The sequence below is a fragment of the Periplaneta americana genome, chromosome 16 (genome assembly GCF_040183065.1).
Source record: "Periplaneta americana isolate PAMFEO1 chromosome 16, P.americana_PAMFEO1_priV1, whole genome shotgun sequence".
Lineage (NCBI taxonomy): Eukaryota > Metazoa > Arthropoda > Insecta > Blattodea > Blattidae > Periplaneta > Periplaneta americana.
This window is the reverse complement of record NC_091132.1, coordinates 169,565,872-169,583,653: the sequence shown is the minus strand read 5'-3', so window position 1 is coordinate 169,583,653 and position 17,782 is coordinate 169,565,872. Positions and strand designations below refer to the sequence as shown.

The 17,782-nt window shown below is 37.5% G+C and overlaps 1 protein-coding gene across 3 annotated transcripts in view; it reads left to right on the top strand.

Annotated features, from left to right (window-relative positions):
- The first annotated feature begins 90 nt into the window (after positions 1 to 90).
- The window catches only part of LOC138691880 (uncharacterized), a 117,856-nt gene continuing 100,164 nt past the window's right edge, over positions 91 to 17,782 (top strand). The window contains exon 1 of one of the 3 annotated variants that reach the window (XM_069814451.1): positions 91 to 608. In XM_069814451.1, coding sequence (XP_069670552.1) covers positions 582 to 608 — 27 coding nt within the window. In that variant the 5' untranslated portion in view covers positions 91 to 581. The remainder of the gene's footprint in view (positions 609 to 17,782) is intronic. The other 2 variants (XM_069814450.1, XM_069814453.1) reach the window with 2 other exon arrangements.

The following is a 17,782-nucleotide window of genomic DNA, read 5'->3' as shown; positions in this document are numbered from 1 at the left end:
TAGGAAATACATTTTTGTGGTACATCTGTTGGAAGAATATGGCAATAATTCTTTTAATTTCAGTTTTTATTGGTTTTATTTCAGAACACTGTTTCCACGAGAACAGGTTTTCTGTTAGAACCAGTGGAACCTGGCACAGCCTTCTTGAAGCATTTACTGTAAATAATGTGTAGTTCAAGATGGCGGTAACGTAGTGGACTGACTTTCTTTGTAGTTGTTTGCGAATTTGTTACGAGTTTTATATTTGGCATTAGTTTTCACCTAGTAGTTTCACATTTTACACAAATCTCTTTTAATTTAAACTAACTGCTAACTTGAGTAACTTCGTTATTGTTGTGATTGAAACTCTGTTTGTACTTCAGTCCTAGTGTGCTTGTTAGCTTAGGAAAGTTTTAGATGTAGCGATCAGATTGATTAAAAAAAGGAAACATGGTGTAGTGAGTTAACAAAATTAGTAATGCAGTTCTGTTTTGTGAACTTCGTATCATGTTTAAAGTGTTATACTGATGAATTACTTAGACAATTTACTTACATCTGACGGAACAAGCCCTGTGTGAATTCACAGCATTGATTCTGGTGACATGGAGGATTTGGAGCGATACTGCGAGGTAAGCGAATTATTATTCTATATTTAAATATCTGGATATTTGTTTTAGAGGCACCAGTTATAATGATTACAAGTAACATATAGATTTATACCGATATGACAGTCTATGTTTCATATAATAAGTTATGTTGTAGATTGTATTTCATTGCATTTGTTGACAGCGGTTACTATCGTTATAGGAGCATTCCACACAAAGGTCAGTCCAGACACAAATTTTGGGAAAGTACATGGAGGAGAATTATTCCTCATTTAAGTTCTTAAAAAGTAATACATGAAGCATGTCTGGTTGGTAATTAGGTTAATTTCGTTATGCTGTAATTCTGTTTGAAAACGAAGACTTTGGAACAGTTGCGAAAGCAAAGAAAGGATAAACTGCAGAACACGGATTGCACCCTTCCCCTCTACCCCCACCACACCTACCTTGCAACTGCACACTCCTCCCTCTCTCGCGGTCTCACGCTTCATCTCGCTCCATACGAGACACGCTCCACCTCGAAACATCATGGCGGCCACTGACGATCTCCATGAACATCAACATCATCCGACGTGTAGCACAAAGTGAAAAAAAGCGGGTATTGGATTGTATATATTTATACTGTGGAATGGATGAAAAGCTTACAAAATCCAGTAGTGCTAGACGCATGAAGAAATGGAGACAACTCCGTGAAGTAGAAAACCCTGATTTCCAGAAAGAAGAAAATAAAAGATTGAAGTAATTAATGCGGAGTAAAAAAGAAGAGATGAGTGAAAGAGAAATGAATGCATTGAAAAAAATATGAACGAGACACGAAAAGCAAGTCTTACATCCCTGCCATCGCTCCTCGCTTCACTACGAGGGTCTTAGAGGCGCAAGCTAAGCTGTAATTAAAACTATGAAGGCATTACCAGCTTCTCCAAGAAACAGACTTGCATTGGTCACAAGTTTAGCAGAACATGTTGGCACTTTGTAACTTGTAAGAAAGAAGGAAAGTGGTCTTACAAAAAAAAAAAAAAAAACAAAAAAAAGACACGTTAAGGCAGAAAGACTCTAGTTTGGTTGCAAACTTTTTTCTTTCGTCCTGACATTGTATAGGTCTACACATGCCCAGGCCTGAAAGATTCAACTGCTGTATGGGAAAATGGCAAAAGAATGACACTACAAAAACATTACATTGCATTGTTTCTGAAAGAGGCTTTTGCTATCTTTCGAGAGGAAAATCCAGAATTCAGTTTAGACTTTTCAAAAGTTTGCAGTTGGAAACCCAAAAATGTCCTCTTATTAAAAGGTATACCATGTGATCAGTGCAGATGTCAGATACATGAAAACTTCATTTTGAAATTCGAAGCAGTAAAAAAAATTTTAGTGAAGTGGACTGAGAGGACAGGGAGTGGACTGAGAGGACAGGGAGTGGACTGAGAGCACAAAGAGTGGACTAATGTTACATAGAGTGGACTGAGGGTACATAGAGTAGACTGATGTTACATAGAGTGGACTGAGAGAATAGTGAGTGGACTGAGAGAACAGAGAATGTACTGAGAGGACAAAAAGTGGACTGAGAGGACAGAAAGTGGTCTCAGAGGACATAGAGTGGACTGAGAGAACTTAAAGTGGACTGAGAGTTCAGAGAGTGGACTGAGAGGCCAGAGAGTGGATTCAGAGGACATAGAGTGGACCGAGAGTTCAGAGAGAGGACAGATAGAACAGAGGGTGGACTGAGAGGACATAGAGTGGACTGAGAGGACACAGTGGACTGAGGGTACAGGGAGTGGACTGAGGGTACATAGAGTGGACTGAGAGCACAGAGAGTGCACTGAGGGTACATAGAGTGGACTGAGAGGAAACAGATAGGACTGAGAGGAGAGAGAGTGGACTGAGAGGACAGAGAGTGGACTGAGAGGACAGAGAGTGGACTGAGAGGTAGAGAGGGGGCTCAGAGTACAGAGAGCGGACTGAGAGCACATGGAGTTGACTGAGAGGTCAGACAGTGGACTGAGAGTTCAGAGACTGGACTGAGAGGTTAGGGAGGGGGCTCAGAGTACAGAGAGTGGACTGAGAGAACATAGAGTGGACTGAGAGTTCAGAAACTGGACTGATTGGACTGAGAGTGGACTGAGAGGAACCAGATTGGACTGAGAGGAGAGAGAGTGGACTTAGAGGTTAGATAGGGGGCTCGGAGTATAGAGAGTGGACTGAGAAAACAGAAATATAGGTTGATCCCAAGAAAATTATTCCCCTCAGTGAGACTTGTAATCTTACATGTGATTAATACGGGAAGGAAGAAATTGCTATAAAAAGATCAAAAGCAGGAAATGTAGACATAAGTCTCTTGCTGTGAAACTTACGGGCCACTGTTTGAACTCAGTGAAGGCATTCTGTCTTGAGTTCGATCCTAGTAAACTTATAACATATCGTTATGGATATGAAGGAAGTGGAAAAAATGGTAGTCCCGTAAATATAATGTCCCTTGTGCACGTATTAGCGAGCCATAGAATCCTGTCAGGACATTATTTCGCGAGTTCGATCCTTGTAAACTTATGAATGACAGGTACAGGTATGAAATGCTAAAAAAAAAAAAAAGTTGCAGAATTAGTAAAGAAGTCCCTGTCCTAAATAGTAATAGACAATTGATTTAAGGCTGAGAGGGCATTAACTCCTAAATTCGAGCATTGTGAACTTATGAGTCATAAGTGTGTGTATGAAGGGAAAGGCAAAGAATTGGAAGATTATTATACTTCACGACATCTTACTGAAGTATCCTTAGTATCACACCTGGAAGGGATTATTTTCTAGACTGGAATAATGTAATCCAGTAAGAACAGTTGACACAGATGGTAGGATAGGCCTAGTGTGAGGGAAAGTGATCCGCAGAGAAAGTCAGACATTAATCATGAAACAAGTAAATAAATCACACCAATATTGTTGTACACATAGAATGTAATACATATTGAACAATCCTAACACATTCTGGTATAAACAATAATAAACTACAGATGTTAATAAACAGTATAGGAAGAAACAAATAATGTTAAACCAGTGCTGGTACCTAACTGCATGACAATGTTGGGTAATGATTAGACTTCGTTGAATTGCCACACGCAGCATGCAATCAGGTTGCCGATGTACGGTAGTATAGAGGAGGTGAGTGACCGCCCGGTCTCGTAGTATAAGCAGTTCATGTTAAGAGATGTGACCGGTCCAAATAGATAGAGCAACTACAGCTAATGTATACCTATGTAAGCACTTGTTTTTGCATTACTGTGGTTGGAATAGTCAAAGCTTAACATTTGTTCAGTGCAGACAAGAATTCAATCAAACATACTACAGTGAGAATGTTGCTGTTCCAAACGATTACCTCAGGAATACCCTTACCCCCGCAGCCAGTCTTGACCCGTTGGGGAACGTAGTTGGATGCTGTTAATTATTATACAGAACATTACGGCAAAATAATGGAGGTAATTGATGCATTAGATAGCACAGACAGCTCCGCTGTTGCAGCTGTAAAAATCATTGCCTTCTGAACAGCTATTGGAAGATATTCTGTTCATTGATTCTAATTTTAAAATCGTGTCCAAAAGGATCACCCTGTTAGAATCGTCTGAACTACAAACCTCAAAAGCCCTTAATAAAGCGGATAAAGCATCACAAATCGTTATCCAAAATATCACTAATTTCAGAAAAAGTGAAATGTAAGATGAGAAACATTATTGCTAAAAATTCTGCCTATTCACAACTTCGTACTATAAATGATGTACTATCACGTCACGACAAGACGTGTGAAGTTGGTGTGCTAAAAACTAGTGACTTCCCGTTCTTCAAATATGCACCTATTACATCGTGTGACGTTGAACGTACATTTTTGCTAAATAAAAACAGTTTAAGTGACCATCGGAGGAGGTCACTTTGCAGTCGCTTAAAATGTACGTAACTCTTCATGCAATGCACATATTCAAAGATGATGTGAGTATATTACATTAAATTTTAAGAGTTAATATATCTCACTACAAAGTAATTGTGTATTTACATGCTTAGACAGTTGCTACTTCAATGATCATTCATTATATTTCTTGAATGCAGGATACAGGTTTTATTGTAACGGCAGTATACTGCTCAGTGTTTACATCAGAGGCATACTCCATCCGTTGCACGTCTCCTTCTCATACAGTCTATACCGCGAGCGTAGTAAAGCTTACGATTCTCGTGGCAATTCCACGAAGTCTAGTAATGATGAATGCAATGACTGTAAAACATAAAAAACGCGTGCAAATGCAATTAATTTACAACACCAATAGAAACATTAAAAATAAGGAAATAGCATAAACTGTAAAGGAGGGTATTTTCATATAATTGCCTAACGTAGGAACGATTTTCTTACAGTTTATATTTGGCGTGACATGGGCTTCGATGTCGAAATCAATGATTTCTTATAAAACCCTTGCCTATGCGATAAATGAAAGCCTCGTGCATCAGTACTGTACCTATGTTAAACATAGTATAACACCTGCACGTGGGCAGTTGAAGGTGCTTCCCCATCTCCACTGCGTCTCTTATATGAGGAGGCTGCAGTAAGTCAACATATTGCATACTGTTGAGCCTGACATAATTGAAAGCTCTGCGTGGCTGTGCCTCAACAACGTCGAAGTTATGTTAGGGTGATTAGTCAATGATCACTACACTCATACTTTACAGTCTACGTACCACGTTCATCATTTAATATTACACGAACTCAACATGCCGTATTATATTTATTGAACATTATAATGATTTTTTTTAAGTATCGAGTTTCAAATATGAGCGGTCCCTACTTTTTTACGGCACACTGCTTTCAAAATATATCACTTATGAGTCTAATATTTCTGTATGTAGCTCAGTTGGTAGAGCAGCTGACTACGGACTGGAAAGTCCGGGATTCGATCCCAGGTGGTGACAAAATTTTTTCTCGTTGCCAAACTTTCAGAACGGCCCCGAGGTTCACTCACCCTCCTATAAAATTGAGTACCGGGTCTTTCCCCAGGGTAAAAGATGGTCAGAGCGTGGTGCCGACCACACCACCTCATTCTAGTGCCGAGGTCATGGAAAGCATGTGGTTCTACCTCCATGCCCCCCAAGTGCCTTCATGGCATGTTACGGGGATACCTTTACCTTTTTACTGTACATAACTCTTCCCTCGCTTAGAAAGGAATGATTTTGTATTGTGGCCTGCGGTACAGATACTGCAACATATTTGTGTGCACCTGTAAAGTACCTCGTGTAGGGCCGCGTTTAGTAGCGAGCTGGACCAGAGACCTGCAAGAGAGCGATGTTTAACGATATCTGAGATCGGTTTTACCGAATGCTCTTCGTGTGTAATCCCTCGAGCTCGGGTTTGGCCTGCGCTCGCTCGAGCTCGCCCGGGGGATCGCTCCCCTGTCAGAACGAGCGCTCCCTTCAACCACTGTCAGTGTTGCCAACTGGACGGAAATTCCGTCAAAACTGACGGATTTTCAACGTAGCGGACGGGTAAAAAATGACCTTGACGGGTGACGGATTTTCTGGCGGAAATTACGATTTACATCGCCCTTTGCTGTCATTTCTAATTGTTGGGAAATTTTACTTTTTATTTGAACAGTCCTGCCTGTTCCGTACTATGTTTAAGAATCCCTCTTTTCAAATTTCCTCGTAATCAAGTTAATGTTGACGAATTATTATTATTTTAATCAGGATTAGTAAGTTATGTTAAAATTTGCTCTCTCTCTCTCTCTATAATATACAGAGTGTTTAAAAAATACGGGGCATAATTTCAGGTATGTATTTCTCACATGTAGACAATCAAAATAGTTCATTACAACATGTGTCCGGAAATGCTTTATTTCCGAGTTATGGCCTTCACAACATTGGAATTCACCGGAACGTTTTTCTTTCCGCAGGTCGTTGCCGTCAAAGGAGACATTAAGAGGGCACTCTGACAGTTCATTCCGAGGCGAAGGTTACATTCAGTGTTGTGTAGGCGTTAGACTGTGCGACATGTATTCAAATGAAGAGCTGGCAGAGATACACTTCATGTACGGTAAGGCGGACGGCAATGCTGCGCTGGCTCGTCGTTTGTACCAGGAGAGGTAGCCACAGCGACAATGTCCAGATCGGAAGACATTTGTACGTCTCCATTACCGTCTGTGCGAGTATGGAAAATTTAACTCGATGGATAGGTAGAGGTGGCCCAGTTGCTTGGCCTCCACGCTCACCTGATCTGAACCCTCTCGATTTCTACTTGTGGGGCCATTTAAAATCATTGGTTTATTCGTCTCCGGTGCCTGATTTGGAATCCCTTCGGAATCGAATTGTGGCATGTTCTGAGGACATACGCAATACTCCTGGAGTTTGGGATCGTGTTCGCAGGTCAATGAGACATCGATGTGAGGTCTGTATTCAAGCAGGAGGAGGACATTTTGAACATCTTCTGTAATAACAACGACCTGCGGAAAGAAAAACGTTCCGGTGAATTTCAATGTTGTGAAGGCCATAACTCGGAAATGAAGCATTTCCGGACACATGTTGTAATGAACTATTTTGTTTGTCTGCATGTGGGAAATACATACCTGAAATTATGCCCCGTATTTTTGAAACACCCTGTATATGTGGTCTTATTTTTTCTTGACGGATTCTGACGGATTTCCAAGTGTTACACTGACGGGGATACAATTTATGTATTGGCAACACTGACCGCTGTATGCGAAGCAGTATGCTATAGTACTACGTAGTGCGGCATTGGTAAAAATAGAATGAATTCATTTGATTATCAAAACCACTCGAAATAATAGAAATATTCACAATATCACTCGATTATTCATTGATTTTGCTTACCACCACAACAAGCCGTATGAAGTTACACAAAATATGTACTCGCATAACAGAATATGTTCCATTTTAAGATAATGATGAGAGCTTCGAGTTCAGAATCATATGATGCAAAAATAGAATGATAAGCTTCGAATGTTCCGTGTGGTTGAAGCGTACTGACTCTTCTAACAGCCCCAGTATCTGACCCTGATCTTCATTAAATTAAACACCTGACCTACATGGCGATAAGAAAAAAGAGCGCTGTTCTCAGGCTATAGACCTACGTATAGAATGAGTAATCAACATACTGCAATGTTATTGAACAATTCATTCATGCATTCGAATGATTTAATCCTACAATGGAATAATCATAGAAATCATTCGATTGTTTTCAACAATTATATATTTTAGTGAAAATTTAATTAATTACACATTTTTCTTGGTTTAGATTGAAACAGCCTGAAATGATTTTCTGTATAAATATATTTCATTCCTACTCAGTTTAACATTTAACTTCAAAAACAAACTGAGACACAAATTTAATCGCGATTATAACTGTAAATGCAAATGAAATGTTTGGTTATATTACTATAAAATGTATATAAAACCGAGAAATTACATTTAATACGTGATAAATAAAAATTTGTATCGAAGTATGAAATGCAAATAATGAATTAGTAGCGATATATTTTGTTTCATCTCGAACGTAATATGAACTTTACTCATATTAACTTGGGAATATTTTTATTTTTTATTTTAGTAGGCTATTTTACGACGCTTTATCAACAGCTTAGGTTATTTAGCGTCTGAATGAAATGAAGGTGATAATGCCGGTGAAATGAGTCTGGGGTCCAGCACCGAAAGTTACCCAACATTTGCTCGTATTGGGTTGAGGGAAAACCCCGGGAAAAACGTTAACCAGGTAACTTGCCCCGACCGGGATTCGAACCCGGGCCACCTGGTTTCGCGCCGACCGTTACTCCACAGGTGTGGACAATCCTATGTACTTTAAGGTATTCTTATCCCTTACTTCTCCGAATTTAGTCCAAGCAGAGCTAGTAATTGCTTTCCCTTTTTTTCCACTACTGACTCTGCTGATTTAACTTTATTTTCGGCATATACTTTTGACATCGTGTCTTGTAATCTTTTACCATCAACAGAGACGGTGTCCGAGCCTCTGCTTGAGATCGACGTCGATACTACTGAATCATCTTCAACATTCGTTTTGATGAAACGTACTGATTAGACAAGCCTACAATTCACCTACTGCTTACTGCTACCGGAAGAGCACTCATGAACACCGAGCGCTCGTCGTCAGACCCGATCGCTCGGTGTGTTGCCTTACTTCGTGATTTATCGGAACTATTCGTATATGATCGCTATTCATTCAGTCAGTGCCTTCCTGGACTGATAACGATATCCCGCACTCGCTCTCTTGCAGGTCTCTGAGCTGGACTCCTTAGTCCTGATTATGACGTAATCGCGATAAGCGAGTTATATTAAGAACATCTACAAAAGCTGGTACTAGCGTACGAAAAAACATTTGCTCTATATACATACGCAGCCCAAGTTATATTATAATTCCGATAAGGAGAACAAGATTTCACTGTATGGATGTAGTAGCAAGTCTTTATTTATGATAATAAGCTCATTCCCAAGTGTTGTGTACTGCACTCATTCCTTACGACGTTCTTGAACGTTGAGGATATGTAAATTAGCAGTTAAATGCCATTTATTACATTCTTAAAAATTATATATTATATGGATCATAAGAGGAGACAAAGAGGAAAGCAGAAAATAGGAAAGACTGTAGAATGATGAGTGTGCATTGAAAGACCTACCCGTGGACAGAACGCTATGAATGAATGAATATATATATAGTGCTCCTGCCAAGAAGACAAAGGAGAATAGCAATGGCAAAGGAAGCTTTTAATGGGAAAAGGAGCATCTTGTGTGGACCTCTGGAGAAAGAACTAAGGAAGGGACTAGTGAAGTGCTTTGTGTGGAGTGTAGTATTGTGTGGGGCAGAAACATGGACATTACGACGAAGTGGATAGAAGCGACTATGAACATTTGAAATTTGGATGTGTAGAAGGAAGGGACGTGTGAAATGGACAGACAGAATAAGAAACGAAACTGTGTTGGAAACAGTGGGTGAAGAAAGAATGATGCGGAAACTTATCAGAGAGAGGAAAAGGAATTGACTGGGCCACTGGCTGAAAAGAAACTGCCTTCTTAAGGATGCACTGGAAGTAATGGTGAACGAGAGAAGAGTTCGGGGCAGAAGAAGATATCAGATGATAGACGACATTAAGATATATGGATCATATGCGGAGACAAAGAGGAAGACACGAAATAGGAAAGACTAGAGAATGCTGGGTTTGTAATGAAAGACCCGCCCAAGGGCAGAACACTATGAATGAATGAAAATTCATAGTTTTCTGCCCAAAGGCAGGCCTTACAATGCAAACCCACCAATCTCAAATCTTCACTACTTTCTGCCTTCCTCTTAACCTCCGCAGATGATTCGTGTATCTTAAAGTTGTCCATCATCTGATATCTTCTTCTGCCTCGAACTTCTCCTCCGGTCACTATTCGTCCCAGTGCATACTTTAGTAAACAGTTTCTTCTCAGCCAGTGACCAGCCAATTATTTCTTTTTCTCTTCCTGATCAGTTTCAGCATCAGTCTTTCACCTACTCTTTCCAACACAGCTTCATTTATTATTCTGTCTGTCCATTTCATACGCTCCATTGTTTTCCATATCCGTATTTTAAATGCTTCTGGTCTCTTCTTTTCACTTCGTCGTAATGTCCATGTTTAAGACTCACAGAATGCCACACTCCACACAAAGCACTTTACTAGTCTCTTCCTCTTCTTTTTTCATAGGTTGGCAGAAGATGCTTATTATTTCATTAAAGCTTCTTTTGCCATTGCTATTCTCCTCCTGGCTTCCTAACAACAGAACATATTACTGCTTATACTACACCCAATTTATTACATAGTCTAACTTGTATATGTTATTATTGTCACATAAAACCATGTGTTTTCACTCCAAAGGCATAGCTAAGACAGAGTTATCACTAGCACTAGGACTTCCATTCCACTACCACCACCGCCATCATCACTATCACTTCCATCATCTCATCTCCACTTACTCGAATTATTTCGTCCATAGATGACTCGCACTGTTACAGAGACAGGTGGCAAGTTTGGAGGTACTCGCTCTCTCAACCATTTCTCTAAGCTGGAGGAATTCATTTCTTGGTGGTAGTCACCACTAGTTGAGTCAACTTTATAACTGAGGAGACCACCATCACGAAATCAGTTTCGAAGCCTATATCTACTATTGTTAGCCTTTTTGACTTGTTTCCTTCTAACATCTTATCTTTTCTGCTACTATTTTTTGGAAATTCAAATTGGTGTCTATCGAAGACTCATAGAGACAATTTGTCTTTGCTCTGCTCTAAAGCGTTTAACTTTTGTCATATTCTTGCAACGCAAATCAATAATGTTCGGTCATCCTCGAAAGAGTCTTCGATCCTGTAATATCTTCCGCAGAAATCTCATGATTTTAGTGTAGTATTAAAAACATTACAACATTTTGCTACCTCTCTTCCTTCTAAACGCAAACTGTGACGTTGCATAGAGGCAGAGGTTTAAAAAGGTTCTTTACAGACTATGGAGCGGCATTGTTTTTCAACGGATGATATACTCTACTGAATGTTATCTCAGCTCGGCATATCGCACTCATAGGTCGAGAGGTTACGGTCTCTTAGCCCCTCCACACCGCTCTCAGAAGCAGCTACTACAATACTACACGCTTTTGCTAGAAGTGACTAGTGATGTAGACCGTTGTTCCTAGCAAGACATTCATGGTTGTAACTTGTGTAGAAGCGCCTCTGATACTGAAATTGAAAAACAATTTCTGTTACAGCTGTGTAAGACTATACAGAGCATTATTCCATTAAAACTCGATTTTGAAAAATAGTAACATAGACCGTTATTCTGCCCTACGGTTCAACTATAATAGCTATCTAGTGTCTGAATAATATGAAGGTGATAATGCAAGCGAAATGAGTTTAGGGTCCAGCGGCGAAAGTTACCCAGCATCTGCTCTTGAAAGGGTTGAGGGAAAACCCTGGAAAAATCGTCAACCAGTCAATTTGTCCCACACACGATTTGAACTCTATAGGGTCATTCCATGGTAACTCATGTTACAATTTGACACTAATCTGTGGATGTAAACATTAATAACTCAAACATTCTTACACAACATTTTTTCATTAGCACATTAATGCCTCTTAAGCTTAATAAACATTTACATATAAAGTGAAAGTTAAATTTTCAGCAAACAGATATAAAAATAATTATAATAGATCGGTAACTCACGTTACAATTCTTGGACAATAATTTCAACACTCTCTTCAATTTGTCAAATTTCTGCTCTGTTAAGCATAGAATAAACATGACTTTTAAACAGTATTATGAACATAAGGTCAGTGTACAAGGAGAAAACGTTAAAATTTAATTTAGCAAATATAACTGTCCGAAAATAAACCAAATTTGTGGTAACTCATGTTACACAGTCAACTAAAATTTGAAATGACCTCGATCATTAACAGGATTTATCACTTTCAATACATGTTTCTTTAGTTAAATATTGCGTACATGGATACAGTAATAATTATAATAGATTGGTACCGTAACTCACTTTACAATTCTTGGACAACACTTTCAACACATTCTTCAATTTAACAAATTTCTTCTCTGTTAAGCACGGAATAAACGTTACTTTTAACAGTATTATGAAAACAAGGTCAGTATACAAGGAGAAAATGTCTAAATTTAATTTACCAAAAATGGCTGTCAAAAAATAAACAAAATTTGTGGTAACTCATGTTCCTTGGAAGTAACTCACGTTACGCAGTCTTCTAAAATTTGAAATGTCCTCGAGCATTAACAATAGTTGGTGGATTTATTACTCTCAATACATGTTCCTTTGTATAGAATATCTCATCTTTGACTTCGGGCCATTTCCAGAATTTACCATAACATTAACTTTATAGTCCTCACCAGCTATTTCAGTTACAATTCCTGCAAATCTCTTACCACCATACTGAACTTCTACCCAGTCATCAACTTTAAGTTTTTCCTTAATTCCTACTTCTTCCTCATTCTTGTCAGGGCTATCGTTTGCCTGTAGAAACTGTTTAGTTGTGGTATATCCAATAATATTGTCATCTACAACGTTTATACAGTGCATGCTTGCAATACCCACTGATGTTTTGGCATTCTTAATTACCGATGTTAACTGCAAGCATTTGTTTCGCTGAGAAATCTCTTCATTAGTAACTTTTATTACATTTATTTTAGACAGTGGATTTGTGGCTTTTACAAACTCTGATGCATTAGACACTAAACATTTTCTTCTCTTTACTGCTTCCCATACTTGTCGCTTTATGGACCCTCCAATTCCATCAACAGGTCCCTTGCCATGTGACGTGGCGAAGTAATTCCATATGATCTTTTTGCCATGTTTCTTTTCCAGAATTTTGATGGATTCAGCAATATATTTATTTTTGAATTGAGAACTTGGACCATCAGACCATATGTGCACCTCTTGAAGGGATTTTACTGACTGTTCTTCAAGTAAACGATCCATATAAGTAACATCAGTATTTTTAGTGTGATCAATGTTGTCTGATGCTAGGACATATGAATGAATATCCTTTGAATGCCAAATAGCAGCAGTGAAAAGACTGATCTGATTCTATTGCCAGTGTGCACTTTGAATTTCATCCTGCATCATGCATGTGTAATTCTCAGAAAAATCCACTTGAATTAAAGCCATATCATGTTGAGATAAGACAGTAGTTTTCTCTTCCTGGTAAGTCTTTGCTTGTTCCCTTTTGATGTAGAAACTGGGGCCCAATAGCACAAATATATTCAATCAGCTCTTGAATAGTTCCTTCTTCCTGTACCTTCGCAAGCCTACCATCACATTCTTTCCACACAAACCATGATGCTTCTCCTGTATAATCTTCATTTAACTTTTACATATTTCACATTTTCCCATCCAACATTTTTCTGTAGCATTATAGTTATTTGCTTCCATAATAATGAAACATACTCCCTCTGAATGGATTTTTTCAGGCCAAATACTTTTTCTTGAACCTATCCAACTTCAGTTTTTGAGTTTCAACGCGAAAACGCAAGTATCAATGTCAGGACGATAGCAGTAGCTATTTCAGGTCATTGTGGATTGTAGGCAAAAGTTAAAAAAATGTCAGGTTTGCTAAGCTTTCGAACAATAGCATTTTCGTATAGCTGCTGCATGTAGAACTTGAAATGTAGAGCGTAAAATCATTTTATCCTACTAAGAGATCTTGCTGAAACGATCTGGAGACTACAACAGTTTCTAGGCCTCTTATTTTATCAGTAAGTAATACCTTTTGATCTTTCCTTAGGAACTGTAATTTTTGCGCTCTCTCGAGCCAATGCTGAAGACAATGACACATATCAATATCTACACTACACCGCCATTAAGTATATGAAAAAGACCCAACCCCACTGCGTTAATAAGTATAAAAATATTTGATTTTTAATAACTATATTATTATCTTACTTAAGTTTTGTAGTTATATATAGCAGCCACTCAGCAAATTATAGAAATGAAGATCTTAATTAAGATATTCTCTACATTTACGTACATAACCACAAAACGTTTCACTTTCATGTCATCAATATAACATCAATATTATTTACAATTAATGAAAAAATAGATGCATCATGATATTAACTATAATAATATTTAATTTCTAATGGTAATAATGTCGTCAAACCACCTCAAGTTTCGTAGATTTGAATATCCAATACACAGCTGTACTCAGAAAATTATACACTGCAGAATCAGTTTTTAGTAACAAATTGAATTGAGCTCTAAATATGTCGGCAATCTGCAGGTATGGCCTTCGTGTAATAGCCTATTGTTTATTGTAGTGTGTGTTTTGTTCTGAAATTCAATCAAGTCGGCCGTGATTGAATAAAATTAGTTCTCAAAACTGACAACAGATGGATTTTTGGAAAATAGGAAAATTATGTAGGAAAATTGACATTTCACTGAAAACTACTACTTTCCCGAAAAACTTTAGGTTCCAAGCTTCAAAATGAGGGGCTATTTATTAAAATCCGTTCAGCCGTTTTCCCGTAATTTCCATTACCAGTTCAAATTATATATATATATATAGATAATACATTATGCTACAACAAAATTAGGCCCATATATCACACAAATTATATTACACCTGAATTCAAGTACAATAGGAACTACCTTGAAATGATAACGTAATAAAATTATGATCTATTACATATTAAACTCAAGTTTCAAGAAACAATGTGATATGGCAGTGTGTCATTAATAATATTGCCTTCTGTAATATACACGTGGTTTTATAATAATTACAATACAATGTGTAATAAATATATACATACTTACATCTATACAGTTATTTATAACATACATTTTTTGTACATGAATTCAAATACTTTTGAACCTTCATTAACGTATGTATATGAATTTCTTGGAATAATTTGTCATTATAGTAAACAAATATTTTTATATATTCAGGCTATTGGAGACATAATATAGTCTACTACATTATTTACCTTATTATTCCACACACGACATAATATAATTTCACCATTATAAATCCCACTCTGTTAAGTAAATACTTATTCTTATGCAATCTTTTTCATTTTCTTTATAACATTTCCCTTTGAAATTCCAGACATTTTTATTATTTTATTAATTTTTTTAATTCTAATAAATGTTCTTGTTCTAACCAATGTCATAATTACTTATGGTGGAAGAGAAGAACTGATTTCTGCTTCGTTTTTCATGGAAGAATTAACCAAATTTACAGTCTTTTTTATTATAAATTTCTCATGAGAAACAGAATCTCCGTGCACATCTGAGAATATACTTCAACAAGCATGGCAACCAATTGCAGATCCTTAGAAGGGAGAATTAAGTTTCCACGCGACACTGTAGTAATCCAGTCTTTTTGATTAGCAGAAGTTTACAATTTTGTGGGAATTCCAAGATTCGGGAATTGCTCCATATGTTTTGATACAGCATGTCCTGCAATATATTTTAATCCTTCCTGGGATATCCGCTGTCTTGCAGATATTTCATATATTTTTTCTGGGAGGCCTATATTTTCTTCAGGATCTCGATCGTTGGTAAATTTAACCGGTTTCAGAATGCCTTTAAAAAATTCTGCCGTTGCACATAGTTCTTTCTGCAGATTATCATTGACTTCTGATTGGCTTGTACTAGGACCCACTATTAATGCCTCTTCTTCCGAAAGCAAATCGGAGGTGTTTTTGTTCTCACAAAACTGGGATAATGGATTTCGACCTAGTATGTACCACTTCAGTCTATGTTTAAAATCTAAAGCAGAGGGATGATCGTTTGTTCTACCCAGGCTTCTAGTTTCCGAAAAAAAAGTTTTCTACCAGATCTTGGTTAAGTTTTCTTGTGATGATGTATTCAATTTTGTACTTGTACCTCATTGCCTCATACAACAATGTTAATTATTTATTATTTATTAGAATCCCCTCCTGATAAGGTAATTTCCTGTTTGCTTCTCCTACTTTAACTGTGGTCATGAAGTAATTCATTTCTGAGAGTATAATATTCTGATCTTGAAGGTTTATTCCGTAACTATGCAGCCCACGGTGGGTACCGAATTTAGAAACGGTATTAAATAAATCAAACCAATCATTAGTTAATTTTATTGCCTTTGAAGTTTCTTTCCATTCATTTGATCTCAACAGCTCGTTTTCACCACACCATTTCAAAGCCTTTGCAACTCTGTTGGAAAATAATTGTGCTGCCAAACTAACTTTTTGTCTTTGGCTACCGCGGACACTTAAGTGTAACGGAGTTAACTTGTAAGCTAATTTTGTATCAGAGGACGAGGATGCACGTAAAAGTTCATGAATTGGTTCTGCTGAAATATTCAATCCGTTCAAGTTGAAACCATGATCTAGAAAGTGATTCCTGTGTAATTTCAATAAATGTGGAGCGTCTGAAAAAAAAAAAAAAAAAAAAAAACAAATATTTCTCGAGTTGAATCATTTGGATTAGGAAAACTGCAATTTACTTTGGTAGAAATTTTCAAATCACGCCACAATTTTCTGTTACTTCCACCTAAATCGCTAAATGTGGCCACAACTTGAAAACCACTGCCTTCTAACTGGCAAATTATGTCTGTTAGGATTTCTTTTGTCATTGTCTGATCATATTTATAGTATACGGGCTGCTTCCACCTTGCAAACAAACCACGTGCAAAAATAACCTGCACTGCCTTATGAGGTCCATTATTTGTTCTTCCGTACTGTCAAAAGAAACCTCCTCATTTAAATACATTTCATCAAATGCTAATACTGTTACACGATCTAACTCCGACATATTTGTAGCTCTCGCCTTCGTTAATATTAAGACATCATGAAGTACACCTTTCTCAAGCGATAATTGTTTTACTGCCCATTTTCTCAGAGTTGACAAATCAGGTAACGGGTAATTTTATTTTGTTCTTAAGTATCGGTATGTTTTTGGACTTAGGTTTCGAAGTGTTATTGCAGTACCGTAATCTTCTACAGACCATTTCACCCTACGTTTTTTTTTATTCAAAAGAGCATCAATTTGCCCAATAGTGAAAAATGGTTTCAAAATTTCAGCCACTTTAGATTTAACTTGTTTGTCTAATGATTTTCAATGAAATTACATCCTCGTGTAATTTTCTTTTGTCTTCTTCATGTTTCCTGTTGGCAGCTGTCAATTCCTTAATCCTCGTTTCTAGAGAGTAATTCTTCTCTTCTAATTCTTGAATTCTTTGTATTAGTATTTGGCATTCCTCTGTGACAGTAGACTCAGTGGCTCCGCGATGTTCCATTGTTACATTAGTGCTGGACGCTCCTGTTGCGCTGAAGTGAAAGAAAGTTAATAGGTACAGTAGCCTACAGGGGCGTATTTAGGCCTCGGCAGATTCGAGGGAGAGACTTTTAAGCTATTACTGTTAATTTTTTATATGTTTTTAAAATTTTATTCATAACTTTTTTAAAGAGTACATGAACTTAGACGCACAATGAAAAGGATATTAATAACATTGGCAACAATCATTTCAAATTTAATCAACGGTCTGCCAACGGAAAAAGGACAGTTTTTCAATAATAACGTCACAATGCGATCATAGCACTTTTTTTCAATGTTATGTCCTTTCACGTGATAACATTAAAGAATTTACTGGTGTTATATTACGAAACGTTACGAAGATAAATCTTATTGCTCGCAATCATAAGCTTTGTGATGAGAGA